The 24,212-nt window shown below is 39.4% G+C and overlaps 1 protein-coding gene across 1 annotated transcript; it reads right to left on the bottom strand.

Moving 5' to 3' along the window:
• Window positions 1-1,089: 1,089 nt before the first annotated feature.
• On the bottom strand, window positions 1,090-24,212 carry TMC3 (transmembrane channel like 3). Its single transcript, XM_061446824.1, has 22 exons — window positions 21,953-24,212; window positions 20,528-20,671; window positions 19,221-19,296; window positions 16,296-16,377; window positions 15,549-15,655; window positions 14,429-14,527; window positions 14,194-14,336; window positions 12,610-12,757; window positions 10,959-11,002; window positions 10,655-10,802; window positions 10,274-10,383; window positions 10,066-10,144; window positions 9,424-9,669; window positions 7,923-8,051; window positions 7,282-7,349; window positions 6,924-7,052; window positions 6,198-6,308; window positions 5,644-5,769; window positions 4,210-4,288; window positions 3,972-4,014; window positions 2,584-2,878; window positions 1,090-2,109 (listed from the first exon to the last, which is right to left on the bottom strand). The coding sequence occupies exons 1-22, from the start codon at window positions 22,060-22,062 to the stop codon at window positions 1,269-1,271; spliced, it is 3,357 nt and encodes a 1,118-aa protein (XP_061302808.1). The 5' UTR covers window positions 22,063-24,212; the 3' UTR covers window positions 1,090-1,268.

The raw sequence follows: 24,212 nt of genomic DNA on the forward strand, positions 1-24,212 counted from the left end.
ACCGCCTCCTCACCTGAGGGGCCGCGGCCTCACCCCGGCCGGCCGGGTAAACTCGGCTCGCTTAACGGAGCGGAGAGGGAGGCAGGGCTCGGGTTATCCGTGCAGGGTAGGCCAGGGCCGCGGTGACTGAAGCGTGGCTCCCCCGGGCAGCTGGTAACACAGGGCCTCGTCTCAGGCAGCAGCCGCAGCCACAGCCACTAGGCCGCAGGCAGCCGCCTCCGGCCTTCACAACCGGCAGGGAGCCAGGGCAAAGGATCTGCTGTTCTCTTACCTAAAGATGGGACTCGCCCACTTAGGACGGGCTGTGGTGCGGCCATGCTGGTCACACCTCCGTGCGAGGCCAGCGAGACACCGCAGGAGGCCAGTCTTCCATGCAGCCCTGGGTGGCATGGCACAGTGTGGTGGAACCAGCTGGAAGGAGACTGCAGCTCTGGCTGAAGGCCAGTGATCCTTTTATCCCTGTGTAACCCACATGACATGGAGGAAAAAGAAAAAAAAAAACAACAAAAAAACAACAAAACCCCCACCAAAATACCGGAACAATCTTCAGAATCTAAAGAAGGTTAAAAATTGGAATGATGTGTTAAAAATAGAAGTAAATTAGGAGTCATGAAGCAAGTTTTTTAGAAGCCATGGACAGAAAGTTTTCCGCATGGAAGCTTATGAGGCTGGACTGAGGAATCTTGCCAGGAAATTAATAGATGAAGGATTTCATCCAGAAGTCTGGCATGTATTGCTACGATCAAATAACTCTGATAACCGTGCAGTACTGAACAGACTTTAAACTCACCATTCTCTGTAGTCAACCTGTTGCTGTTTGGAGACACACCATATTCAAGCAGGGTCGATCAGGGTGTACTGTAAATAGGAAGCTACTTACCTGCTGAATTTATTCAGTGGAGGCATCTTTAGCTGTGACTGTGTCAAAGAGACAAAGAGAACCTGATGCGACATGTTTCTGTACAGCTTTATTTGAAGTGCCCCAAGTACATAGTTTTCAATTTTCCAGTAGGTGGGGGTTTGGTTTTTAACAGCATAGCAATGAATAATAAATTGGAGTAATTTTCCAAATTTCAGAACTTACAGTTGTGGTATTAAAGCAAGATACCATCAACAGTAAAACACAAGGCTGACTATGCTCGTCCCACCTTGGGTAGCTATATACACTGTTGTTGCAAAGATTATGCCATAGTTACTCTGGTAGACCTCAAACATCAACTACAACAAGCTCACGTACATTAAAGACACAGAAAGGCTGGGGTGCTGTCTCAGACATTTGAGCATACCAGTTCATTAGGCTCAGACTTATTTAGGTCAACACTGTTTTTTGATTTCTTTTTGTTGAGTTTTGTTCCAGGTTTCGGATACTTTTCCTTGCTATGAATGACTTGAATGTACTGGTCATTGCCGCTGTTCTGCGGATCACTGCTGGATTCAATGGAAATGGAATCAGACTCTGTTAGAGACTGCTCCAGCTTTTGCTTTGATTTTGGTTTCACACGAGGCTCAGGGTAGTTCAGGTGCACTTTCTTGTAAGTATATGGTGGCCTATCCAGGTCTAGCTCAAAACCATCATCCCAGGATTTGTAATGCACTCTGGCTAGATCTTTGCTCATAAGAATGTGGCCATCACCATGATCCCCAATGTAAAACCGTGGTGCTGGGCGAAGATCAGACAGTGAGCGTGGGCGATGGGATCTGTTCATGAATTCTCTACCAAGTTCCTCTTCATCCTCCTCATCTTCACTGGGATGAGGGGAATACATCTGGTGTGGTGTTCGAACCACATATCTCCTGATGTTTTGTGGGTACAACTCAATAATACCTTCTGGTTCCCCCTTCCTGAAGTGCCTTTGCAGTCGGGAGGTAGAACGCAGCGATTTTTTGCGGGTCTCATTTTCATTGACAATAAAATACCTGGTAGCATATGGTCTACATTCCACAAAAACAGGAGCTCCTGCCCCAAGGGCATCCGGACTTACCTGCCGGATCCCTTTTCTGAAGAGAGGCTCAGAATGAACATCTTCAGTGTGCTTTTTGAAATTCACTGGTGTGTAGGGCTTTGTTTTAGAGAGATCACTTGCACTCCTATGCACAGTGCTTGGGTACCTTTGGGAAGAGGGGGGAAAAAAGAAGGGAGATACTGAGATACACACATCTATTAACATAATTAATAAATAAAGTATAAAAAGTTCATTGCTCTGGAAGTCAAACTCTAGATTTAAGGGTGGAAATTCAGCTAGACCTGCACAGGCATTCTGCACCAAGTTCCTTTACGTTTACTGTGTTTGTCTTGTTCATGGAAAGAGGATCCTGCACATTTTTAGTTATGTGCCTGAGGGGAAGCCTGGTATTTATCTTTGCTTGAGGTTTCAAAAGTTTTATAATCCCATCTCAATTAAGGGAGAGTTAAAGAGGTGATGTAACCAGCAATCTGAATAGTATCCATGAATGAATCTCCTTTTAAAAAATTCTTCAGCAATTTTACTATTCCAGACAGCTGGAATACACAGCTATCTGTAAGCACAGGTATGTCATGGAGCTGCGGAAATAAAAGCCATTTCAAAACCAAAGCAGACTTGCCTGTTTGTGATAAGATCGTTTCTTGGCTTCTGTATACTTGATGCTGAGCAAGCTGGTGTTAAAGAGGTTGAAGTTGTGGGAGTTGCGTTGATGGGTCTTGCAACATCAGCCGAAGGCACAGTTTGGGGCACAGACTGGGAAATGGTTTGTATTCTGGTGCCTTTGGTCACGGGAGATTCAAAGTTCAGGACACTGCCATTCTTTCGGGGAGTTGAGGACCGAGCAGAAGACTCCTGGCTAATATCAGTTTCTTTCTCTGGTCTCTTGTCATTCCCATCCAGATTTTGGATTCTGGCTAGAAAACAAATTATTACAGGAACCATTGAGATTTCTAAATTTAGAAGCTGCAGTGGCTTAAATTCATCCTGTAGTCATGGGATCCAGTGCTGACAGAACCCACTGTGTTCAGAAAAGAGAAAGTGGTGCCACACTGGGAGACATGGTGATAAAGGGGTGCATTGGCATGCTATGGTACAGCATAGCACTGTAGCTATGGTACAGCATGGCAGGTGTAGCACTGGGGAGCACAGAAAAGACACTGGGTATTGCACTGCAGGAATTTGAAATGGGCAACAAGCCAGTGTCTCTTTTCCAGAGCCCCATTTTAGTACCCAACGCACACCACTTCCAGTATGAAGGTGGCCAAATTCAGCAAGCTGGTTCCAGTGTCTGTGGTGGCCGCAGCCAAAAGCTGAATTTGGCTTCTGTTACGAAGTAAATCTAACTAGGACACATACCTTTTTGCCCTTAATAGTCACTCCTGGTCACTATATTACTATACACTGGGTATTTCACCATCTATGTGTCTGCTGGAGAGCTATAAGGGTGTTACGGTAGCATTAAAATCCAGCCATAAGGCTACTGAATCATGTCTTTGGCTTGGCAAATTTTTACATGGTTCCTTTCACTGGGAGTTATTAGAGGGATGGCATCCTTTGTGTGGTTTCTCATTGCTGAAATCTGAGAAGTGGAAGGTACAGGTTCAGATTCCCTCAGGCACAATAGACAATTAAGTCTGAAATCTTTTCATAGCTAATGAAGTATTTCACCATCACAGGTGAAAGAATAGGGGCCATTCCCTATCTCCTGTCTGAATTTTATGCAAGGTCTGACGTGATTTGAATCATCAGAGATGCCTCCCAGGTTCTGCCCTGTTGGTGGTAAAAGCAGTCCAAAGATCCCAGCAGAATTTAGGTGTAAACTACACACCTTGTCTCAGTGCTTTCAAGATTACGTCAAGCTGAGCTCAGAAACCATCTAAAAGGAGGACTCTACAGGAAACAGTTTTTAAAATGTAGTTGAACTTCCCTGTGTGTATGAGAAGTCAAAATGTTTTTTAAATACAAGTGCTTCATTAATAGTAGCATTTCTAAAGCTCACTGACTTACCTACTGCCATCTGAACCACCTTTTTCTTATCTTCAGTTCTTTCCTAAAATATATTCAGAAGAATAAGCAGCACTAAATTATTACGGATTAGAGAGTAAATTCACTGCTGTGTAAGGACAAAAAAACCACAGGATTGGTGTTACATTGTAAAACACTGAAAATTACATATTTAATCAGGCTAGTTCCTTAACTGAGGACCCACCAAACTGCATGTAAAAGTACTTTTCCCTGTACTTACTGTTTGGATCTTCATTCTCAATTGATTGTTGGTGTATTTTAATGATCTTGCAATGCTTTGTAGATAATAGATCAGCATGCTAGAAGTGAAAGAGGTGATAATGAGTCACTTCAAACATTCCTGACAGTTTTCTCTTTGAGGGTTTGTAGGCCAGCAAAATGATACACAGGTTTATAGTTGCTGCTTTGTAGTATTTCTTTTATAATGGGATAATGGATGTGGCCTTCTTTCAAGCAAACACTCATGAAAAAGAAATGATATTGAAAAAAGGATTTAACAGCAGTTCTAATTGTGCCTATGTTTTTTGCTGTTTTTTGCAGGTCTTTTCACTGTGCTATAACCCTGGGTGCATTTCTAGCTTTTTTTTTGTTTCAATTCTGGACATGCTCAAAATGAAAATTTTGATAAATACTTTCTTGTCTTTTTTTCCCAGTCCAAGGTTATGGAACAGAGACAGTAGAATTACAGCTGAGTTTGCACACTCATACCAGTCCAATTTTGTTGACTGACTGGAATAGCACCTTGTTTACACTGGCACAGCCAAGATCAATGCTGGCCTGACATAATGGATTACACTGGCTTTCAGATGAGGTAAAGTCTTACAGCTAGACTTCGTACCGCGAACACGTGTGCTTAGCCATCAGTTTGAAGCAGTCAATAGATCTACTTAAATTTGTAAATATGTTCATATTTACATGGCTGGGACAAATTACAAGTAGGAAGTAGAGTTCAGTCTTTTGGATTTATCACTGGTGGGACAAACCCTGCATTCATCTGTAGTTTACAGGCAAAAAATCATACAAAGGTACATGCAAGACAAACGATACTTTGCAGAAGCAAAGTGATGTTCAAACAGCTCAAAATAAATATGAATTCCCAGATGTGAACAATTATTTAGGAACTGGAGTAAGAAAGAACTACGTCTGGAAAGTCTGCAGCAGGTTATATTACATTAACACTTAAGTGCAGACCTTCATAATTGATTTATCTTGTCAAAAATCAGGGTGACTGAGTAGCCTCTTTAAATTATAGACTGAGCCCTGTTCACAGTCATAAACTGGACATGAGAAAATGGAAAATTAATTTCTGAGGAGCATTTGAGGGGGAAGAAGGATCTTAAAACTCCCTGGAACCAGCAGCACTGCAAACCTTGACACAATGTAGGGAACTTGCTCTAACACAGCATCCCAGAACAAGAAATGCCTCTTCAAAATGTGGTAACAGTCTTTTTAACATACTATAATTCCTGTCTGATCCATATGCCATATAGTCAATAAGGTGTTGTTTTGTTGTGTTTTTTTTTTTCCCCAGACATGCTTAATAAAATGACAATAATGCAGTGTTTGCTTCTCAGTATCAATGTTTGACTCTCCAGAGACAAAGCTAGTATTAATACAACCAATTTAACCTGCCTGTGAAAACCGAAGTACTTACAATAATAGTAATAGTGCAGGGAGAACAACCACAGGACTGCTGATGTAAGTAATCACCGTGTTAAACCATGTGGGAAAATCACTTTTAATTGTTTCAGAAACAATATCATATATTTTTTCTTGTCCACTACAAGGGGGAAAGAAATAAATGTAAAATTAAATTATAAGAAAGCCCTAATGGGAAAAAAAAAAAAAAAGGCAATTTAATAATTATTTGCTTTTTAACAATTTTTCCAAAGCACAAAGGCATTGGCCAGGCTTGGAGGGTGCTTGACTTGAGACACAAGACAGTGATATGTGCCAGATTGCTCAATGGCACATTACACTGTGTAAACATAAAATAACTGAACCATGATATAAAGCAAAACATTGAGCTTCACTCAGAACATTTACTTATTCACCCAATTAAATCTAAAACTGGCAAAACATCGGCAGCAGCAGAACACTGTCCTATCAGCTTTTTTTAATTGGCAATTTGGGTATTGAACCCAATGAATTTATTGTGAGAGGATGAAATAAAGTCTTTGCACTTTTCATTTATCCATTATAACTTACCTAAAGGGACCACAGCTTAAAGATGGCTTATATCTGGCAATAGCAAAAATTGTTGGTAACATGCATAAGAACAACATGAACAGCAACATGGCCAAGTAGAAATTATTTGATCTGCAAGAAAACATGTTTCAGATTATACTAATCAGAGAAAAAAACAGAGCGAACAGGAAAGGTGCAAGTCTCTATCTTCCTAATCAGTTCAAGATCTACATTTCTGAAAGATCAAAATCATTCTGCTATGATTAGAAAGTCTGAACAGAGCCAGTTTAAACAGGCTGTTAATGAGCAAAATCCTATTTGCACTGTTTTCCAGATACCACTGCTGCAGACAGAGAATGCTTTATGGTACTCTTCAGTAAAACCTGACCTTAGTGCCCAGTTTTGTTGGGGAAGAAAAAGAACAGTAGCAGAAGTTGATTAATCTTAAAAACATGTTAGAAATAAGTTATTCTTAAGAATTAAAGATGCAGTAAGTTACTTCAATTTTGAGTAAATAATTAAGATATTCACCATGATAGAAAAAAAATGGAGAAGCATATTGTGCAACTTTACAAACCCTGAAGTTTCTCACTGTTTTTTTCCACAGACCTTTACTATCAGTATTGTTAAATTTGACTGCCAACTTTCTGAGCTAAAACCTTCTGTTATTTTGCTCCTATGCACAGAAGACATTTCTGTTGCCTGCATTTGATTTATTTTTTATCTTTTGTTCTCATTTTGACTAACCGAGATGCTCTGAAAACCTGCTGATGTGGTACATTACACGTTAACACGGCCCAGCTCCTCAGGTACATGAGTCCAATCAACTTGAGAACATTGAATGCTGGTAAGCAAGGTGAAAAGAAAGCTCCCATCCTGGAAAAGTAATATATCAGTGCTCAGTGTTGCCAGAAGCAATTTTAATAGTGAAAGAACATAGAAAAAAAACAACAAACCAACAGCTCACCATGAACAGATGATCTCTTATTATAATAAGGTATAAATGATGGCATTAACAATATCCTACTGGAATAGGTTTCACTGGAAATCATTAGATTAATTTGGTAATCAGCCAACAAAGAAAAATCTCTTCTGGATTACATACCAGATCATTCCTTGGTTGTAGACTAAATGCAGTACGTTCTCTGCAATTTTGAATTCTCCATATTCTGGCTGCAAGAAGCACAGTGTAGGATTAATACCTTCTCTTAATCTTTATTTCAGATCATTTATTAGAAGCATTTGACAAAAGCAGACAGCTCATAGACTGAGATGTCTAGCTCAAATACCAACTTTTGGCTGGCAGTGGGAACACAGTAAAAGCTAGTAAGTGGATTAATTCCTCTCTAGTTCACTTTACATCTTTAGTTAAGGACAAAGAACAGTCCTCAGCCTTTCATACCAACAGCTTCTTACTAAGCAAATATTACTAGCTGTAGTTTTCTTAAAGGGCTATATGCTTTTGGCTATGGTCCCTTGGACCACTGTCTGCATTACGGATAGATGTTACAGATACAGAAAAGATGATGTGGGGGGCAACTCTGGGCTGTCTCTGTGCTTTGACTCTGGGATGGCTCCGTGATCTTGCTTTGAGAAAGACAAAGATTTTAGCACCACAGCCATGCTTGAGAAAAACATCCAATCTCTTCATTTACCCTGTGCCATTTACCCACTACTTCCCATTTACAGGGAAGGAGCCTGCTCATCTTCAGTATCTTAGTTTGATAAAATAAAGACTGTACTTACAAACTTGCTTTCTAGATCCCAGCACCAGCAATCACTTAAATATCGGACACAGAGTCCACGGAAAAAATCAATTAGCAGGATGCTTGCAACTGTGAAAATCATGTCGATAATTGAAAGCTTTAGCATCTCCTGAAATACATTATTCACAGGTAATGAGTCATGCTGGAAGCAAATGCATGTGGCTCTTCTTGCATTTTTACTTGTATTTTGGCTCAAGCTTAGTATCCTGATAAAATACGATTTAAATATAAATAATTTCCTTTTAAATTTTTCCAGTTTGACATTTCTCTTACTTGTCTTTGATCTAGCAAAGAGAACAAATATAATGAAACTTCCAGTGTTCCTGCTATTGCTTACAGCAATAAAATTCTGGTGATGATGGCTTCAGGCTTTCTTTTCAATAACTGCTCTGAAAATTTACCTCCATAAACTGAAATGGGCTGGTTTTTCTACTGTACCCAGTCCTTTTTATTACACTGACTGTTATGATATGTACTTGCTAAGTGTTTCACAATGACAAATGCTTATTTTTCATAGAAAACCAAACCCTAGTGGCAGTAGGATCATCAAGCCATAAGAGACCTGTTTACTGCTTATAAATGAATGGGGTTTTCCTATGTTTAACTGAATCTTAAAAACGTACAATTAAATAAAAAGGTTCATTTCCAGACATTTCTAGCCCATTCTGGTGGAAAAAAAAAACCACAAAAAAACACCCAAACAAACCAAACCAAAACAAACAAAACCCCCCAAACAAACAAACAAAAAAAACCACCCCAAACCAAACCCAAAAAACTACCAACCAAGAAAACCCCACAAACACCATGCACACTGATTCTAAAAATTTCCTGATGATTTGCAACAGGGAAAGTGGCATACGGGAATAGAAATCAGGCTAATAAACCTAGGGGAGGTCTGCTGTTCCAAACAATTAAACAGGACCTTTAATATTGTGCACTCCGGAACAAGGAGCCTTGCAAGTCAGAAGCATGCTATCATCAGTCAGTCTAGTAGCTTAAGCAGACATGAGACACTGACAGTGACCAAAGCAGACTGGGATCAAAGGACATCTTTTGAATTTTGTGTGGTTAAAATGTGTTGGTTCCACTGCTAGTCACTCCAAGTAAAGGTGTCGTATGCTTCACAAAATTGTCGTATTAAGTCTGCAGATTTTCTGCAGTCTAACTGTGGGAACATGTATGCATGGCTCTGCATGGATCTCTAGAGATCTGTCTCTACAGAGCTGATGACACAGACCAAAGACTGCCAAAAGAACATCTGTTCAACACTAAACACATTGTAGATAATGAACAAAAAGCAAAGCTTGGCTCTGCGGACATGTAACTTCACACTGACTTTACTCTTTCTACACAATCCTTAGCTAAAACCTGGAATTTATATAAAGAAAAGCTCTAAAATTGAACACAGCACAAAGTGATTTTAATATTTTTGTCAAATTGGGTTAGGAATATGTTGATGACATAATAAAACAATTACTTACTTGGCCAACATATGTCTCCCAGCACTGATCCTGTGGATTCTGGGTGTTAGAGTTTAAGGAAACTGTTCTGTTAACCAGTGAGTCAGAGACTGTCATGCCTTGAGTGCGACTCTCTTCCAGTGTGACAATGCCATTTCTCTTAAAGTGTACAGTGGGAATAGTTGTAGAGAAATTGTCTTCTTTAGAAGGAGTTTTAGTTGTTGAGAAGGTGGCAAAATTGCTTGCATTGTGGTTAACATCAGAGTCCTGAAATAAGTGTTCCAAAAGCTACTTTTTCAACTGTATGTACATGCAGGTGTCTGCACCCTCTACAGTGTATACACAGAGGCATCTCCTTGTGTATTTTTAAGCAGCAGTTAAGTGACTGGCTTTTCTTTTTAATTAATTATTAATAGTTAAGCAATGCACAGGAACCTATTTATCATGTTATATCAGCAATCAGATGGATCCAGTTATCAAAAAAAACCCTGCAAGTAGTTGTAAATGAGCACTGCAAACTGAACTTAACAACCCTAAGTTGTAATGTTTTAATCAATTTCAAACAAATTTTATCAGGATTTATATCACTATCTACATTATGATGCCTATTTATCTATAAAGTCTACTAGCTTTACACATCAGAAAACATCAAGTTAAACTTACAGTGACACTCATACTATCCACTTTATCCAGGAGAGCAATGATTAAACTGTAAAGGTTTCCCAGGTATAGAACAAGAACCCTGAAAACAAGAATAAGTTATCAGCATTGTTATACCATTGAATTCTCATACATTGTCTGGTTTGGTTGGACTAAAACATTCTTCCTCCCTTTCTCCTCACATCATTTCTACACTGCTTGATGCCCCTACCTGGCAAGCTGGAAGCGAAGAGTGGTCCTTGGGTGGTACATCTCCAGAGCTGCCACAAGCTCAAAAGCAGAGGGTGCAATCATTGTAATCAGTGACACAACTACGCTTACCTACAGAACAGAAAGATGCAGCGTTTTTGTAGCTCTTCATGTGGATCATCTGTGGTGCCATGAGTGAAATAATGCTGATGCACATGCTTTGGTGACTGCTTTTCTTGGAAGAGATGCTTAAAAAAGTTATTATTGACATTTTTAGTAACAGTACTTATGATCCAAAATTATCAATCTGGAATATCACTCAGGAATCTTTATTCCAGACATCTCAGCTTTAAAATTACTGATCCTAATTCTCACACAGAAGCGGCATAAAGACACTGTGTACCTCATTTTTTTCCCAAAGAGTCAGTTCCTTTTTGGTGCGCTCTAACTTTTGGGATCGATCCACGACAAAGTATATAATGTAAATACTTCCAGCAAGTGAGAGAAGCACAAGGATGTTTGCAATAATTCTTAAGCTTATAGTCACTGCCCTGGAAAAATAAAGAAAAGACACAGTCAATACAGTAGGTCTCATGACACCAGGGGTCTTTTCTAATATGGTTTTAGAAGTATGAGACAAGCAGATTAGCACTGCTATCTACGTTGAAACAGTGGTTTGAAAAGCATCTCTGATCTTATATACATACAAGTTTTTGCTTTTCTTCTTTTCCTGCTCTTCCAATATAGCTTCCTTGAAAGAAAAACAGCATTATCATTTGAATAGAGTTCAATAAAAATAATGCACATGTATTTCACAGAAGATAATCACATATACTAATAAAAAACTTGACATTCTGGAAGTGCAAGTAGATAAATACCTCTCTGCCCTGCACAGCTTTTTAGGAATGATTAAGTGAGCTCAAATAGCAAAGGAGATTTCTGAGAAGCTAATACACAGTAATCAAATAACTTGTGCACTTTCAGTCATGCATGGTCAATGGGGTACAACCAGAGACTGACACTGCTACATCTTCTTGCAGGATCCGTGTGTCAGCAATGTAATACAGAGCTGTCAAAAGTTATCCTCAGTCATAGAAATAACTAAATATCATAGCTTCTTAATTTACCCTTGACACAGTTTGAAGTAATTTTGTTCAATGAGTTAATGAGAATACACCAAATTTGGGAAATAAATTACTCTTGATGATAACCCCAGCTGTTCTTAAATTCTAAATGGAAAACATCTGTGTTTAAAGCAATTTGCTAATGTTGAGAGAGCTGCAACATGTCCCTAGACCATTTGTTACAGAGAGATGAAATAAATCACAGAATTCATAGAATATCTCCAGTTGGAAGGGACTTACAAGGAAAATCTAGTCCAATTCCTTGCTCCTTGCAGGACTAACTAAAACTTAACCACATGACTAAGAGCATTGTCCATATGCTCCTTGAACTCTGAACATGCTTGGTGCTGTGACCACTTCCCTGAGGAGTCTGAATAATAGCTGGTAAAATAATGAAGAAATAACAAGAAATGATGCACAGGAAATTATAAACAAGCTTTAATCTTGGACAATCTGGAGAAGGTCTTTTTACAAAGACATGTAGTGATAGGACAAGGGGTAATGGCTTCAAACTAAAGGTAGATTTAGATTAGATATTAGGAAATAGCTCCTCATTGTGAGGGTGGTGAGGCCCTGGCACAGGTCGCCCAGAGAAGCTGTGGCTGCCCCATCCCTTGCAGTGTTCAAGGCCAGGTTGGATGGGGCTTGGAGCAACCTGATCTGATGGAAGGTGTCCCTGCCTGTGGTAGAGGGTTAGAACCAGATATTGTTTAAGGTCCCTTCCAACCCAAACCATTCTATGATTCTCAGTAAAAGAGAGAGATAAAGCTTACTGCTATTTTAAAAAGCATCTTGCAAAATGTGAGGTGGGGTACTCCTGCTCCGCCTGTTATGAATGAATCCCTAAGGCATAAAACACTTGCTTTGCATAAAAAAATAAAAAAAAATTATGAAGTTGTATATTTTCCTGACAAATCCTTTGTTAACATGAATTTGATTCGATTACTCAATTAAATTGCATCTAACTTCTGTCTGTCTAACTTCTTGTCTCACATACAGCGATATTAAATAAAGCTCTTCCAAAGAGGAACGCAGTGGCCTTGCTGGGACAGAACGACAGTGTCAGCAGGTTTGATGTGACTGCAGTACTACACAGAAATATGATACCCACACTCCCGTAGACAAACAGATCTGTAAATAAATAGGAAATGCAAGGGAACAAGAGGAAAAACTTATATATCTTACCAATTAACAAACAAAACAACTGTAAAAAATTTGAGGGTCAGTTGCTCACCCTAATGCTATTAACTATGGCAGCAGCTTTGCTCTCTGCAGCCTCGGGGTTTCCTATTAAATAGTCCCAAGCACAGAAGAGTCTCCAACAAAAAGTGTAATTTTCATCAGAGGCACTTGCTAAACTCATTCTTGAGTTTTTTGCCATTCTGTAAAAAAAAATAAAATAAAATAAGAAATATTCAACTGTTAAGGCATGAATATGAGTATGAAAGAAATCACTGGTTTGGCTCAGAGTCTACGCCTTTAGAGCTATCAGAAGTTCGCAGCAACTCGTGTCATTGTTGGCAGTGTTCTGAAGAGAATAAAACAGGGTGGGGTTCGGAGCATGACTTTCCCTTCTGTTCTAATGCAGAAGTGACTCACTGTGGAAGGGCAGTTTGATATTGACATTCTTTATGGCTGACAAGTAAGCAAATAAATCTCACCAGAGCATGGACTTAAACATATTTCAATTTTACGATCTACAGGTAGGATCCAGCTGGAAGATACCACCACTAAGAGCACTGTTACCGTGATTACAAGGTAGTTTGGCAAAACCAGCAATCATGCACAAGATCTGTTTGTTTCCTGTATTGTTTTTACCCTCAAAATACGTGTTATTGTCAAATAGAAACCAGTGCCCTTTTACAGACCTTGGGAAAAAGAAAGAAAACCCTATGTACTCATCTCAGATAAGCAAGATAGCAGAATATTGCAAAGCGTGAAAAATGAAATGAAAATTAATAGCTTATGAAAGGGCATCCAAAAGGACAGCATCAAAAAGGGAACTGTAATCAGCTAAGCAAAGAGTCAGTGAGCTAAGGCAGAAGGGGAAGGGCTAATCATACCCAGGAACTGCAAGTGTGTAGATCAGTGCCAAACATACCGGTGACCCTTGGCACAAACCAGCAGGTAGAATAAAAATAAATGAAAAAGGAAAGTTTGGCATCAAAACTGAGAGTTGTTACAGGCAGCGCTCAAAATGTCCCTGGACAGCATTGTGACAGGTAATAGGTATCCAGAAGGGAAATGAAAGCAGATCAGGAGAGGATAGAGTGACCTTGCTCCTCTCCAAGCAATGCACATTCCTGGATTTATGGTCAGCACTAGCAGCCTTGCTCTCTTTGCTAACTCCTACTCCTGGCCCTTCAACAACAAAGAAATGAAGCTTACATTTGAAGGGGTGCCACATACCAGCTGAAATAATGCAAATTATATTACAACTAGCATGGGGGTTTTGTGCTTGTATTTCAATAGATGGGAATAATAATGCTGAAAGTATTATAGTTAAAATGTAAATTTTTGTCATAGCAATATTTATACCAGAAAAGAGGAAAATAGAAAGGACCTCAATGAGTGTCAGACTTTATACAAACACAAAGCACACAGATCATTTCCTTTGGGACCCTCCTGTTATAGACTGGGATATTGAAGAGAGATGAAGAGCAAACTAGAATTAAACACAGCCTGCCTCCCTGATACTGGCAGACTCGAGCAGATTAATAGAACTATGCAGAATAAATACAGAGGAAGCAGGATAAATACGCCATTATGATTGCCTGAACACACAAGCTTATTAACAGTAATAAATGGGAAGTCTTACTTTTTTAAGAGAATGATGAAGCTGTAAGCAAACACTGCCATTCCAACAAGGAAGTAGGCAAGAGGCAGCCGATACCCAGCTTTCCCAATCTTCCTGTCATGACCATAGTAGCCATAAAACAAAACAGAGTACTGGAGGTAGCCCTGCAAAGATCATAGCCCATAAATAAGAGCAGTAACTCATGATAACAACAGAATAGCGATAGTGAAACAATGAAAAGTGGTTTTAGTCTTGCCCCTAGTGACCAGATGGTGTCCAGGTCTTGAGCAGATTTAACATGTTCCTCAGGAATGGTCTTTCTGTCTGTGGTGCCAAACGCTGCCCCGGCCAGTAGCTGGGAAAGAGAGAGGAGGTCTCAGACACTGTGTGAGCCCATCTGACCCACTGGTGCCCAGCAGAACCCACCAAGAGCCATCCACACAGATGATACCACCAGGAGAGCAAGTATTAGGACTCTCCTTGTTATAAACTAGAAACTCCATGAGAAATCCTGCATTCATCTCCCACTAAACCAGGTGGGTTATTTGTGGTTTTTTTTGCTATCTGTGGTTTACCAATGAGGAAATCTAGTGCTCTGTAGACATCTTCGAAATGGCTGAGAAATGGAAAGAGATAACTAAAGCCATTAACAAAATAGCTTTAGAACCTATGTTAATTTTAAGCATTTTAAAATTAAACATGGCGGTGTTTGATCTCAGAATGGTATTTCAAAATTAAATCAACTTTAAAAAAATTGAAAAAATTAAAAAAATTAAATAGATACCCTTTTTATTTCAGTTTATTTTTTGGTTTTTTTTTTCCTGGGGGTACTATTTCTTTTTTATCTTAGCTAAAATGTTGTCTGATAACATTATTAAAGCACAGATTAGGTGAAGCAAAATAATATGTATGAATAATTTAACAAAGTTAACAACTAGCCTTACTTGCATGCAGAAACAAACAAAGTTGTGGCTGTTCAGAACTTCTAGAAAATAAGTTCTGATGGACAGTAATCCAGAGCCTGTAGAGGGATGTTATATTTTCTGCCTGTAAATGACACTGACAGGACTTGAGTATGCTCAATACCAGCTACAGCTTTTAGGATTTGGTTCTCCATTTTAGTAATCAGATAAAAATATATTCTGTAAAAGCATTAGTACCATGTTGACAAAATATCATCTCTTAACACTGATACCAACAATCTCTTCTCCTTTGGCAGATAAATCCCTCTTAGCAGGTGAATTCATTTTTAAATAATTCATTTTAAATTGTACTTTGCAAACTGATGTATGCATGTAAGTGTGGCGTTTGCTTAATTTGGAAAGTAAAGTGCAGCAGTAGGCATTTTTATGTAAATATTAACAGCATGTTCTTACCTCTGGTAAGACTACAAATGCTCCTGTCATTATAGTAAGTACAATATTGATTCCAAACAGCCATCTCAGGAAGATGAAGTAAGAGGCTACTCCAGACCCAAAATGACCTTAAACCACAGAAAAGTTATCTGAGCTGCGCAGTCTATAAAAGCTCTTATCATTTATTCCTTAAGTATTATTTGAATACTAAAACAATGGAAACCCCTTTCTTATTCATGCAGGGCATACAGCAAAGTAGAGAAAATGTAAGGTTGTCATTGAAGAAAATAATGCCAACACAAACTCTGTTCGGGAAGCCCCACAGTTACCAGCAGCATTTAAGCAAGGAGCAAGGAGGCGTAACCTAATTGCTATGTAATGTTAAGGCCTGCTTTAATTCAACTGAAAGACTCAAGGGCTGGTGATGCAGGTTACAACCACACTTGACCCTGGGCAGATCTGGGGATGCTGGCCCGAGGATGCTGCCCCAAGGACTCTGATAAACTATAACCAAATCTCACTGCATTTTCAGAACCACAATAGGACAACTTATACTTTTTAAAAGCTAGCCCCCACTGAGACCATAAATGAGAACGGTGCAGTGTCTAAAGCACCAAGAAGAAAAAACAGTTTTAAATGAAAACAAAACTGCTGAAAGTGTGCATTTAACACTCCCATAATATTATTTAATTCAGTGTATTAAAAAATTAACGCTCAGCATTTTAAAAAGCGCTTTGCTGTACAATACCATTAAGACTTTACACTTACTTTCTATTTTCTTTATTCTCATTTCCCAAGGAATAAAAATGACCACAAAATTATATGCAAGTCGAATAAACTTTCTCCAAAGCTGAGCAAAAAAGCAGAGAAATGAGAAATATGACAGTTATGCATGTAAAAAACCCAACCAAACAACAAAAAATCCCAAACAAATTCAGAGTATTTTGCTCATATGTCTCATTTTGTATCACGAAAAGTATTACAAGCATTAATAACTAAGATCTTGGAGCATGTCTGAGAGCACAGTCAGGAGCCAGTAATCTACATCTTTTACACATAAAGGCCATGAGGAACCAACAGAAGGAAGCCAACAGGTGCCATTCCCTGTCACCCTTGGTGGCTGTGGAGGGGAAGAACTGCAGAGAAGGGCCAGGCAGCAGCTCCAGGCAGCTGAAGTCATCCATGTTGAGTCCTGCCAAGACATGTCACCTCCCTATAGTTTATGAGGGAATCCCACTGCAATACCTCTAATAAGTTTGATTTCTAGGACAAACAAATGAACAAATAACTACAAAATTTAGAGAAGCATAATGCCTAAGAGGAAATTTTCTAGAAGGAAGACTTTTTTGGTTTTGTATTCAAGAGCAGCAAATTCAACTATTATATTCTCAGCTGACACCAGTAGAAAACCTGCAGTTATATTTTCTAGAGTATTTATTCAAACTCAACTTTTTGCACAGTCACAGGAAAGCATCTTCCTGCAGACACTGGGTTGTACATACACATGTGGGAGAAGAAACAAAATCTGCATGTGCAAAATTGAGCGCAGTTTTGGATGTGTTGAATTAGAGCCATAACATTACAGTATCATCAAAAATAATATTTGTATATTGTGCGCTATAAAGTTTTTTTAGTACAGCTAGATGTTAAAAACCCCCAACCCTGTATTTTAGGCAGCAGCAGTGTCAATATCGTATGATGTAATCTAATCTCCTAAAATCAAAGAGGAGTAAATAACAGTTGCTGAATATATTATCAATCTCTTTGGCCAAAGTTAATTAATTTTTATGGTGCTGTGGGTATTTTATTGCATGAAAGGGAAGTATTTTAATTAGACAAAGAAATTCTAAATGCTGTGAGTTGCATGGAAATTGCTGGGATGGTTACTTTCATTTGAAAACAGTGGGCACCAGGCTGAGAAAGGAATCAAGCAGCTTGTGCCAGTTGTACTGGAGATTTATAAAGTATACAAAAATGTCCATGTGGGAATAGTATTTGCTAAAATTATAATTAGATAGCTGTCACCTCTTTTCTTACCCACTGCATACCTGAACAGGTAATTTATGCTCTTAGAATCCAGAGTATGGGCATCTAGCATTAATGGAAAATGAAAAATTAATTGAAAAAGTAAAAAAACTACAAAGCAAATATAAAATAATTGAACTGAGAAGGAAAAAAAAACCCACAAACCTCCAAACCCTTCCACGTTGATTTTTGTAAGTAATAGCATGAATGGATTGTCCAATTCTGAACAGTGTGCATTTTGCAAAGTTTAAAAACTCATTTAAAAATGTGCACACTTACAGTTGCCTTTTGTTCTTAGTACATGTTCAACCACTGAATTCTTAAATCTGATAATATAGTGCTTGTTTTGCTGTGCCACAATTCTTGTCTCCTTGGTCACCATGCTATTTTCTAAGAAAATACATGAAAATGAAGCCCTTCCAATTAAAAACCAAAACACAACTCATTCTGTTGCGTTTGCCAAATTTAGCCTTGATGTACTGATGCAAAGGCTATATTCCCTAATTTGTGCTGGAAAAAAAAGAGAACAGTTCCCCTACATATAATGAGCGGTGCTGAATTATATCCCTGTGCTAAGTATCTTCAAATACACACAACAGAGGTAATTAGTTTAGATACAAACTTTTATTCACTGTGAACTCTTAAGATGAAAACCTCTGTGTTTTATAGGGAGGGGAATATGAGGAAGTAATGAGCCCAATCTCTGATTTACTGACATAAATTGCAGACCCTTAGCACTCCTCTTTCTAGGTAACACTAATCCTACTCAGGTCAAAGTCAAAACCCAGTATTTGTTTTGACAGCATTTGTTACTTCTACTGCATTTGCCACACACGCAAAGGCAGAACAAGGATAAATGATTCTTTCCTAGCTTGGAAAGTGGTACTGTAAACCTTTGCTGCAGGCCAACATAACAGAAAAACAAATACACATGCAGCCTTTCACTGCTTCACATGAATAAACCACATGATGTTCTATTTTGCTGTTACAACCCTGCCTTTTTGAATGACAATAAGTCATTAAAAGTCTGCTCATTATGATGACAAAAATATTCCTGACTACTTACATGACTAAAGACCTTTCCTCTGCTGGTTGTATATTAGGGACAATTTCCTAGATGTTATTAATTTCCAGAAATTACGGCCAGGGTCTATTTTCAGTGGTGTAAATAGATTTGCTAAGATTAGATTCAAATTCTTTGAGTATTATGCAAGCAAAAATCTTCTTTAACAATGTATGTACTATAAGCTATTGCCTTCCAAACTAAAAGCTAGACACATATTTCATACTAAACTATTGATCTGTGGCCCCGGAGTCTGGTGAAATAGCTCTTCAGAGAATACTGGCATTGTGGTGTTGATATCCCATCCCCATTGCTCCCTGTAGCAGGCATCAGTATTTGTAAATTATTTGAGAAGGAAGTGTATACTGTGTTCATAGAAGGACCATCCCTCAACACATCAAATGAGTCTGCAAGAATGTAATTAATAAATTCACAATATGGAAAAAAAGAAAAAGAAAGCAGCAGCTTTAAACTGCTTTTCCCTCCCTTGACACAGTTCCCGAGTCGGAGATCAGGACTGTAGAGCAAATGTGCTTCTAAGAATGGAATCTGCAGGTGACTGTTGGTATAGAAAAGAGCTGTAATTTAATAAAAAGCAGGCATACCTCTGCCCCAGCAGCTTGGTAACCTCTTGTTCTAGTGAGCCTCCCTTCATACTTCAGCACAATCTCCTTCGCCTGTCTGCACAAAAAGGTGGAATTCAGTCAATATTGATCCCATTCCATGGAGCCCCTTATTCCATGCAAGTGGCAACTATCAAAGTTATCAAATGCTCCAAAATACAATTGTGGATTTTCTCACCAATAAACCCTTATCCAAACAAAGCTTTTTTCTTTTGCTGTTGAGGATTTACGGACACTGTATAACCACTGGGAATTTTTAATGAGAAAACTCAGCATTCAAAAGTTTGACTGCAGGAAGAGTTTTCTATTCCTCTAGTTTTTTAATCTGTCCTTTTGATTCAAACTCTGGTGCAACCCAAATGAGTAAAATTAAAAGATCCCCATTATGGTCTGGTGAATCTCATGTGAATACTAACACCTCTTCTGCAAACATGGTGTAGCGCTCTTGCAAGAAGCAAAGAGGTGCAGTATTCATCTGGTCATATGCAGTCTTTGACCTCAGCAGAAGGGGGATGGTGAACAGCATCAACAAGAGCAAAAAGGCAGCAAGTCCCAGACTCTGCCTGAGGAAAAGTCCCTCTTTGCTTTGAAGGTTGCAAAGGGTCTTCACTGCTGCTAGGGATTCCTTATGACTAAAATGGCATCCTAGAATCATACAGAGGCTTATGAGAAAGATGTCAGATGATAAAGAAAAATAAAGCAAGCCCAAATAGATCTTGCTTTGAAAGACCTGACACAATTCAGACAGGTGGCCCATAGAGTTTGGTACCCACTCTTTCATTGTAAATTTGGGATTATTAATATAATTACTGCCATTCACTACGTATTAACTGGAGATTTTGATCAGCTTCTGCTTTCATACCATGCAATTACCTTTAAAACAGTAGACTGCTTTTCCTTTTTTGGGACAGAGTGAAATAGTTTAGCTTTAAAACGTATTACTGAGCATTACCAACAGCCTTTCCTTAGACCACTGAATAGCTGACACACTGTTTTAATAGCTAATAGCCAAAGCGTGGTTTCAGTCTCTCTTTTCTGCACAGTCACTGGCTAAGGGGAGCCACGGGCATGCAAAAGAGACAACTTCACCTGGAGACTTTCCAACCCGAGGCTTCTGCCTTCGGCCAGCTCTTGGATCTTGTCAGAGCTCCCTCAGAGCATGCTTTCTTAGCAGCTCTTAATCATTTCTGTGCGCAATCCCTTCCAGGTTACACTGAAATAGAATCTCTTAAGGCTGGAAGCACTGTCATAGTCAGGGAGATTGAAAGCTTTGGTGCAAACACCTTTACCTGAGTGCTCTCAGCTTCTGCCTCATTGGCCACGGCCGGCAGCGGATATTGGACATAATCTCCTTCTGGTACTGGATATTCTGGAAGACCTGCTCTGGATCATGGCTCTCAGCCTTTTCTTCACCGATATCTTCATCTGAGTTGCTGGCAGCCCAACACACACCCCATGAGAGGAAAAACAAGACAAATTTTTCCCATTCAGATCTCCAGCAGACTGTGGATTTGCACAGGATCTAACCTCTTAGAGCAATATAAAAGCAGTGAGCTTAGGAACTCACACAACTTTACTGTTTTAAGGTTGATGAATAATTTGGATGATTTCCCCATCTCCAGGATGTGCCTCTTTCCCTCCTCACCACTTGCCGCTCAGTCGTAAATTATCTCTACTCCCCAGCACAAATCCCAGTCTTTCTCTCCAAGCTTTTCCAGCCATAGAGCTTGTACACCATGCTAGCAAGACATTCTGTATATTTTTCTAGAACAAAGTGCTGTCTAAACATTTCCAGCACAAGCGCTGGCGATCATTTATTTACTATGTGGTGGTGGACTTTTTTTGTTTATTGTAATAATGATAAAATATTTTCCTGTTAAAATGGGGGGACAAATGCTTAGGTCATGCTCACCCTTTGTTGCTGCTCCCTGCTGAAAGGGATGGGAGTGTGGGACTCCACACACCGCAAATTACTTGTCCCTGTTAAAAAGATTCATTTGCTTTGATGCAGATTTCTGTGGATGATTATTAAAATCATCTTTTCTAATGCTGTCACCACCTTTGGTAAGCTACAGCTCTTGCAATTCTGTATCTGAAACAGGGTGTTGTATGTGAAACAGCAGCAGTATTCATTCTTGCACAGGCTTAGGTCTATAAACCTATGGTGACTGCCCCTGAATGAAATGAAGGGATCTGAAGTACTTTGACAACCACCAGCTAGGAAGTTTTCTAACTGTATTGCTATATACATGTTGGGAAAGTTCCCTGCAATTCTGCTAAAGAAGCAACACCTTTTAATCGCTTAGAAATAAATCACAAACTAAAGCATGCCTCGTAAGAGCATTCAAAGACATGCTTCCTCAGACCACTGACCACCAGTCCACAGTCTTGTCCCCTCAGTCACAGGGGACATTTGAGGGAAATGTGCAATTACACAGGAAAAGTATTGAGAGATTTCTTACCCTGCTATACCCCGAACTCATTGGAGTCATACTGTTTTATGCACAGTGTTTATGTTGCAGTATAGAACGTAACTCTTGTGAAAATAAAAGACGTTTGACATACATCTAAAGACAAAGAAAAGAATGAATTTTCTCATGCTCCTTTCCATGTTAAAACAAAAGTCACTCTGTCTAAATCAAAGTAAAAACACAAGATCCCATTTCTGTGCTAGATAAGGCAGATTTGCTCTTCAGGAGAGGAGAGTCTCTTACCTGTGGGGTGGCTCCTGGTAGGTGTAGATGCTGGCGTGCCGCTTCACCGTGCGATACTTCTTGCAGGACTTGGCAGTTTTCACTGCAGCAGAGCCCGTCGCTGCTGCCATGGGGGCAGGTGAAACTCTGCTACACGAGAAGGAAGCCTTCAGTTCGCCGTCAGACGTCTCATATGCAGCCAAATGTTATTAAGTAAAGAGCAGTGAGCGACTGCGAGCCCTGCCGAGCAGAGGATTGCTGCCTGTGCCTGGTGCTCCAGCCGTGGAGAGGACCTTAAAGAGGCAGTGCACAGCAGTCCTGGCCAGGGTGCTTTTAAGTGGGATGCCCAGAAGTAAGGTAGGAAGCAGAGTCCAAGAGTGGGCCAGCTGCAGGGCTTAATTCAATGAGGTATTCCCTCAAAATGCCATCCCACCACACTGGTCTGATCTGAGTGATGTTTCCAGCATCAATGTTCTGTCGACATCTGTGCTTCATGTGCTTGAGACAACGTTCTTCTTGGGTAAAGTAAGATAGTTTGCATTTTGGCCTTTAGTAACAGAGAAAAACACAATGCCGTTCTCCCACAGGATTTCCAGATGCTCTCCTAGAGGGCAGCCCTGACAGAGCATCATGATGTTTCTTTCCTGGGCCCTGTACCCAACCCCTCGCTATTCATTATACCTAAATTTATGGCTTTTCTCTTGGAGGTATCAAACCACTTGCTACTTAGGCAAGAACAGATTACCAAGCAATTCACTGTTTCTTGGCAGTTGTAATATCTCAATTATGTTCAACTCCATTAATCAACTGTATCAGTCATTGCTGTATCATCTTTAGCATTTACTGTAAGTACTGACTAGATCAGTGATAACAATAATGGTTACTCCTAGGGATAAAACACTGCAAAAAATGACCATCTGATGCTCATTTCCCATTTCTTCTGCTCTACTGAACTATTTGTTACAAAATTAATTTAATAGATATGAAAATGATCTTTAACACAATCTCTTTAAAGATAATTTATGGACTGGTGCTGTGAGCTTGAGGAATAAGGATGGCATTCCTGCATTTCACAGGAATGATGCACTCAGTCCCTATAATGCTTACATATTATTATATCATTAACTAGCATCATATGGGCATGAACTTCCCAATTCAGTCAAAGTATTCATGTCCATGATAAAACTGATAGCAAAACACTAGTTTTCAGTTTTGACTGTCTCAACCAAAATACAGTAGCAATTGCTTTTGCTCAGTTACGTCAACTCAAGAGGTAACCCATCCGTTTAACCCAAGATTAAGCACTGGGCAGCTGACATGCTGCACTTGCCAGCAGTTGAGTATTCATGGGGTAGTGTCCCCTGACACTGTTCCTGTAGTCAGCATCACCACCACCCTCTCCCATCAGCATCTGTGTGATACTGGTGTTGCATTGTCAGGAGAGAAGAGACTGCTCCAAGCTTTGCTGGGACCAGGGCAGCTGAAAAGCTTGACATATTGTCAAGTGAATTTGCAATGCCCTTCTCCACCATAGGAGTTGCGGGTATTCTGGGTTACATTCTCAAAAAAAGAGCAAAACTGACAAAGAAAAATTGACATGAATGGTTTCTATGGCCATAGTATGATGCTCAGAATGTTGGAGAAAAAGGAAGAGTTTACAGAGAGTTTTCACTTGTTCCTAACTTGGTATTTTCTCTCCTTAATAGTTCTATGCACAATGCAGCAAGGGTTTCAGTTACATAAATCAATGGTCTGTTGTAGTTAACTTTTATTTGCAGCCTCTGACAAGAAAGAACATCAAGTTCTCTGCTAATATTCCTGTAGAGAATAGCACAGGCTGCTTTTTCCTTCTGCCCTGAGTTAATCTAAAATATTGCCACTTGCTGAGAAACGTTACTTTTCCATTAACATGGTTCTGTCCATTGTACTGTACTTATTTAAAGAACTAAAGGGCTGACTAATCACAAGCCTGATTATTCATACTCTAGAGTTACTTGCATGGTTTTACAATTTTGAAAGGGTAAGTCCATTGGGTGTAACCCACTCTACACTTTTTAGATTATAAGGAAGGACCACATAGAGATGACTGCATTTCCAAAATGTAGCCAACAGTAAAGCCCAGAGCACATATGCTATGTCTTATGTGAAGCTTCCCCAGAAATCTGGGAGAGATTAAGACTTAATATCACTTGTAGTTTCCAGGGATTACTAACTTTCACAGACAAAGCAGTATCCTTTAATGTGATGGTGGTATAGCAATACCAAATCCATTGAAATATCA

This window comes from Pezoporus flaviventris, unplaced genomic scaffold (assembly GCF_033815535.1).
Source record: "Pezoporus flaviventris isolate CSIRO_AGI_PZ_B2104156 unplaced genomic scaffold, CSIRO_AGI_Pfla_v1 ptg000006l, whole genome shotgun sequence".
Lineage (NCBI taxonomy): Eukaryota > Metazoa > Chordata > Aves > Psittaciformes > Psittacidae > Pezoporus > Pezoporus flaviventris.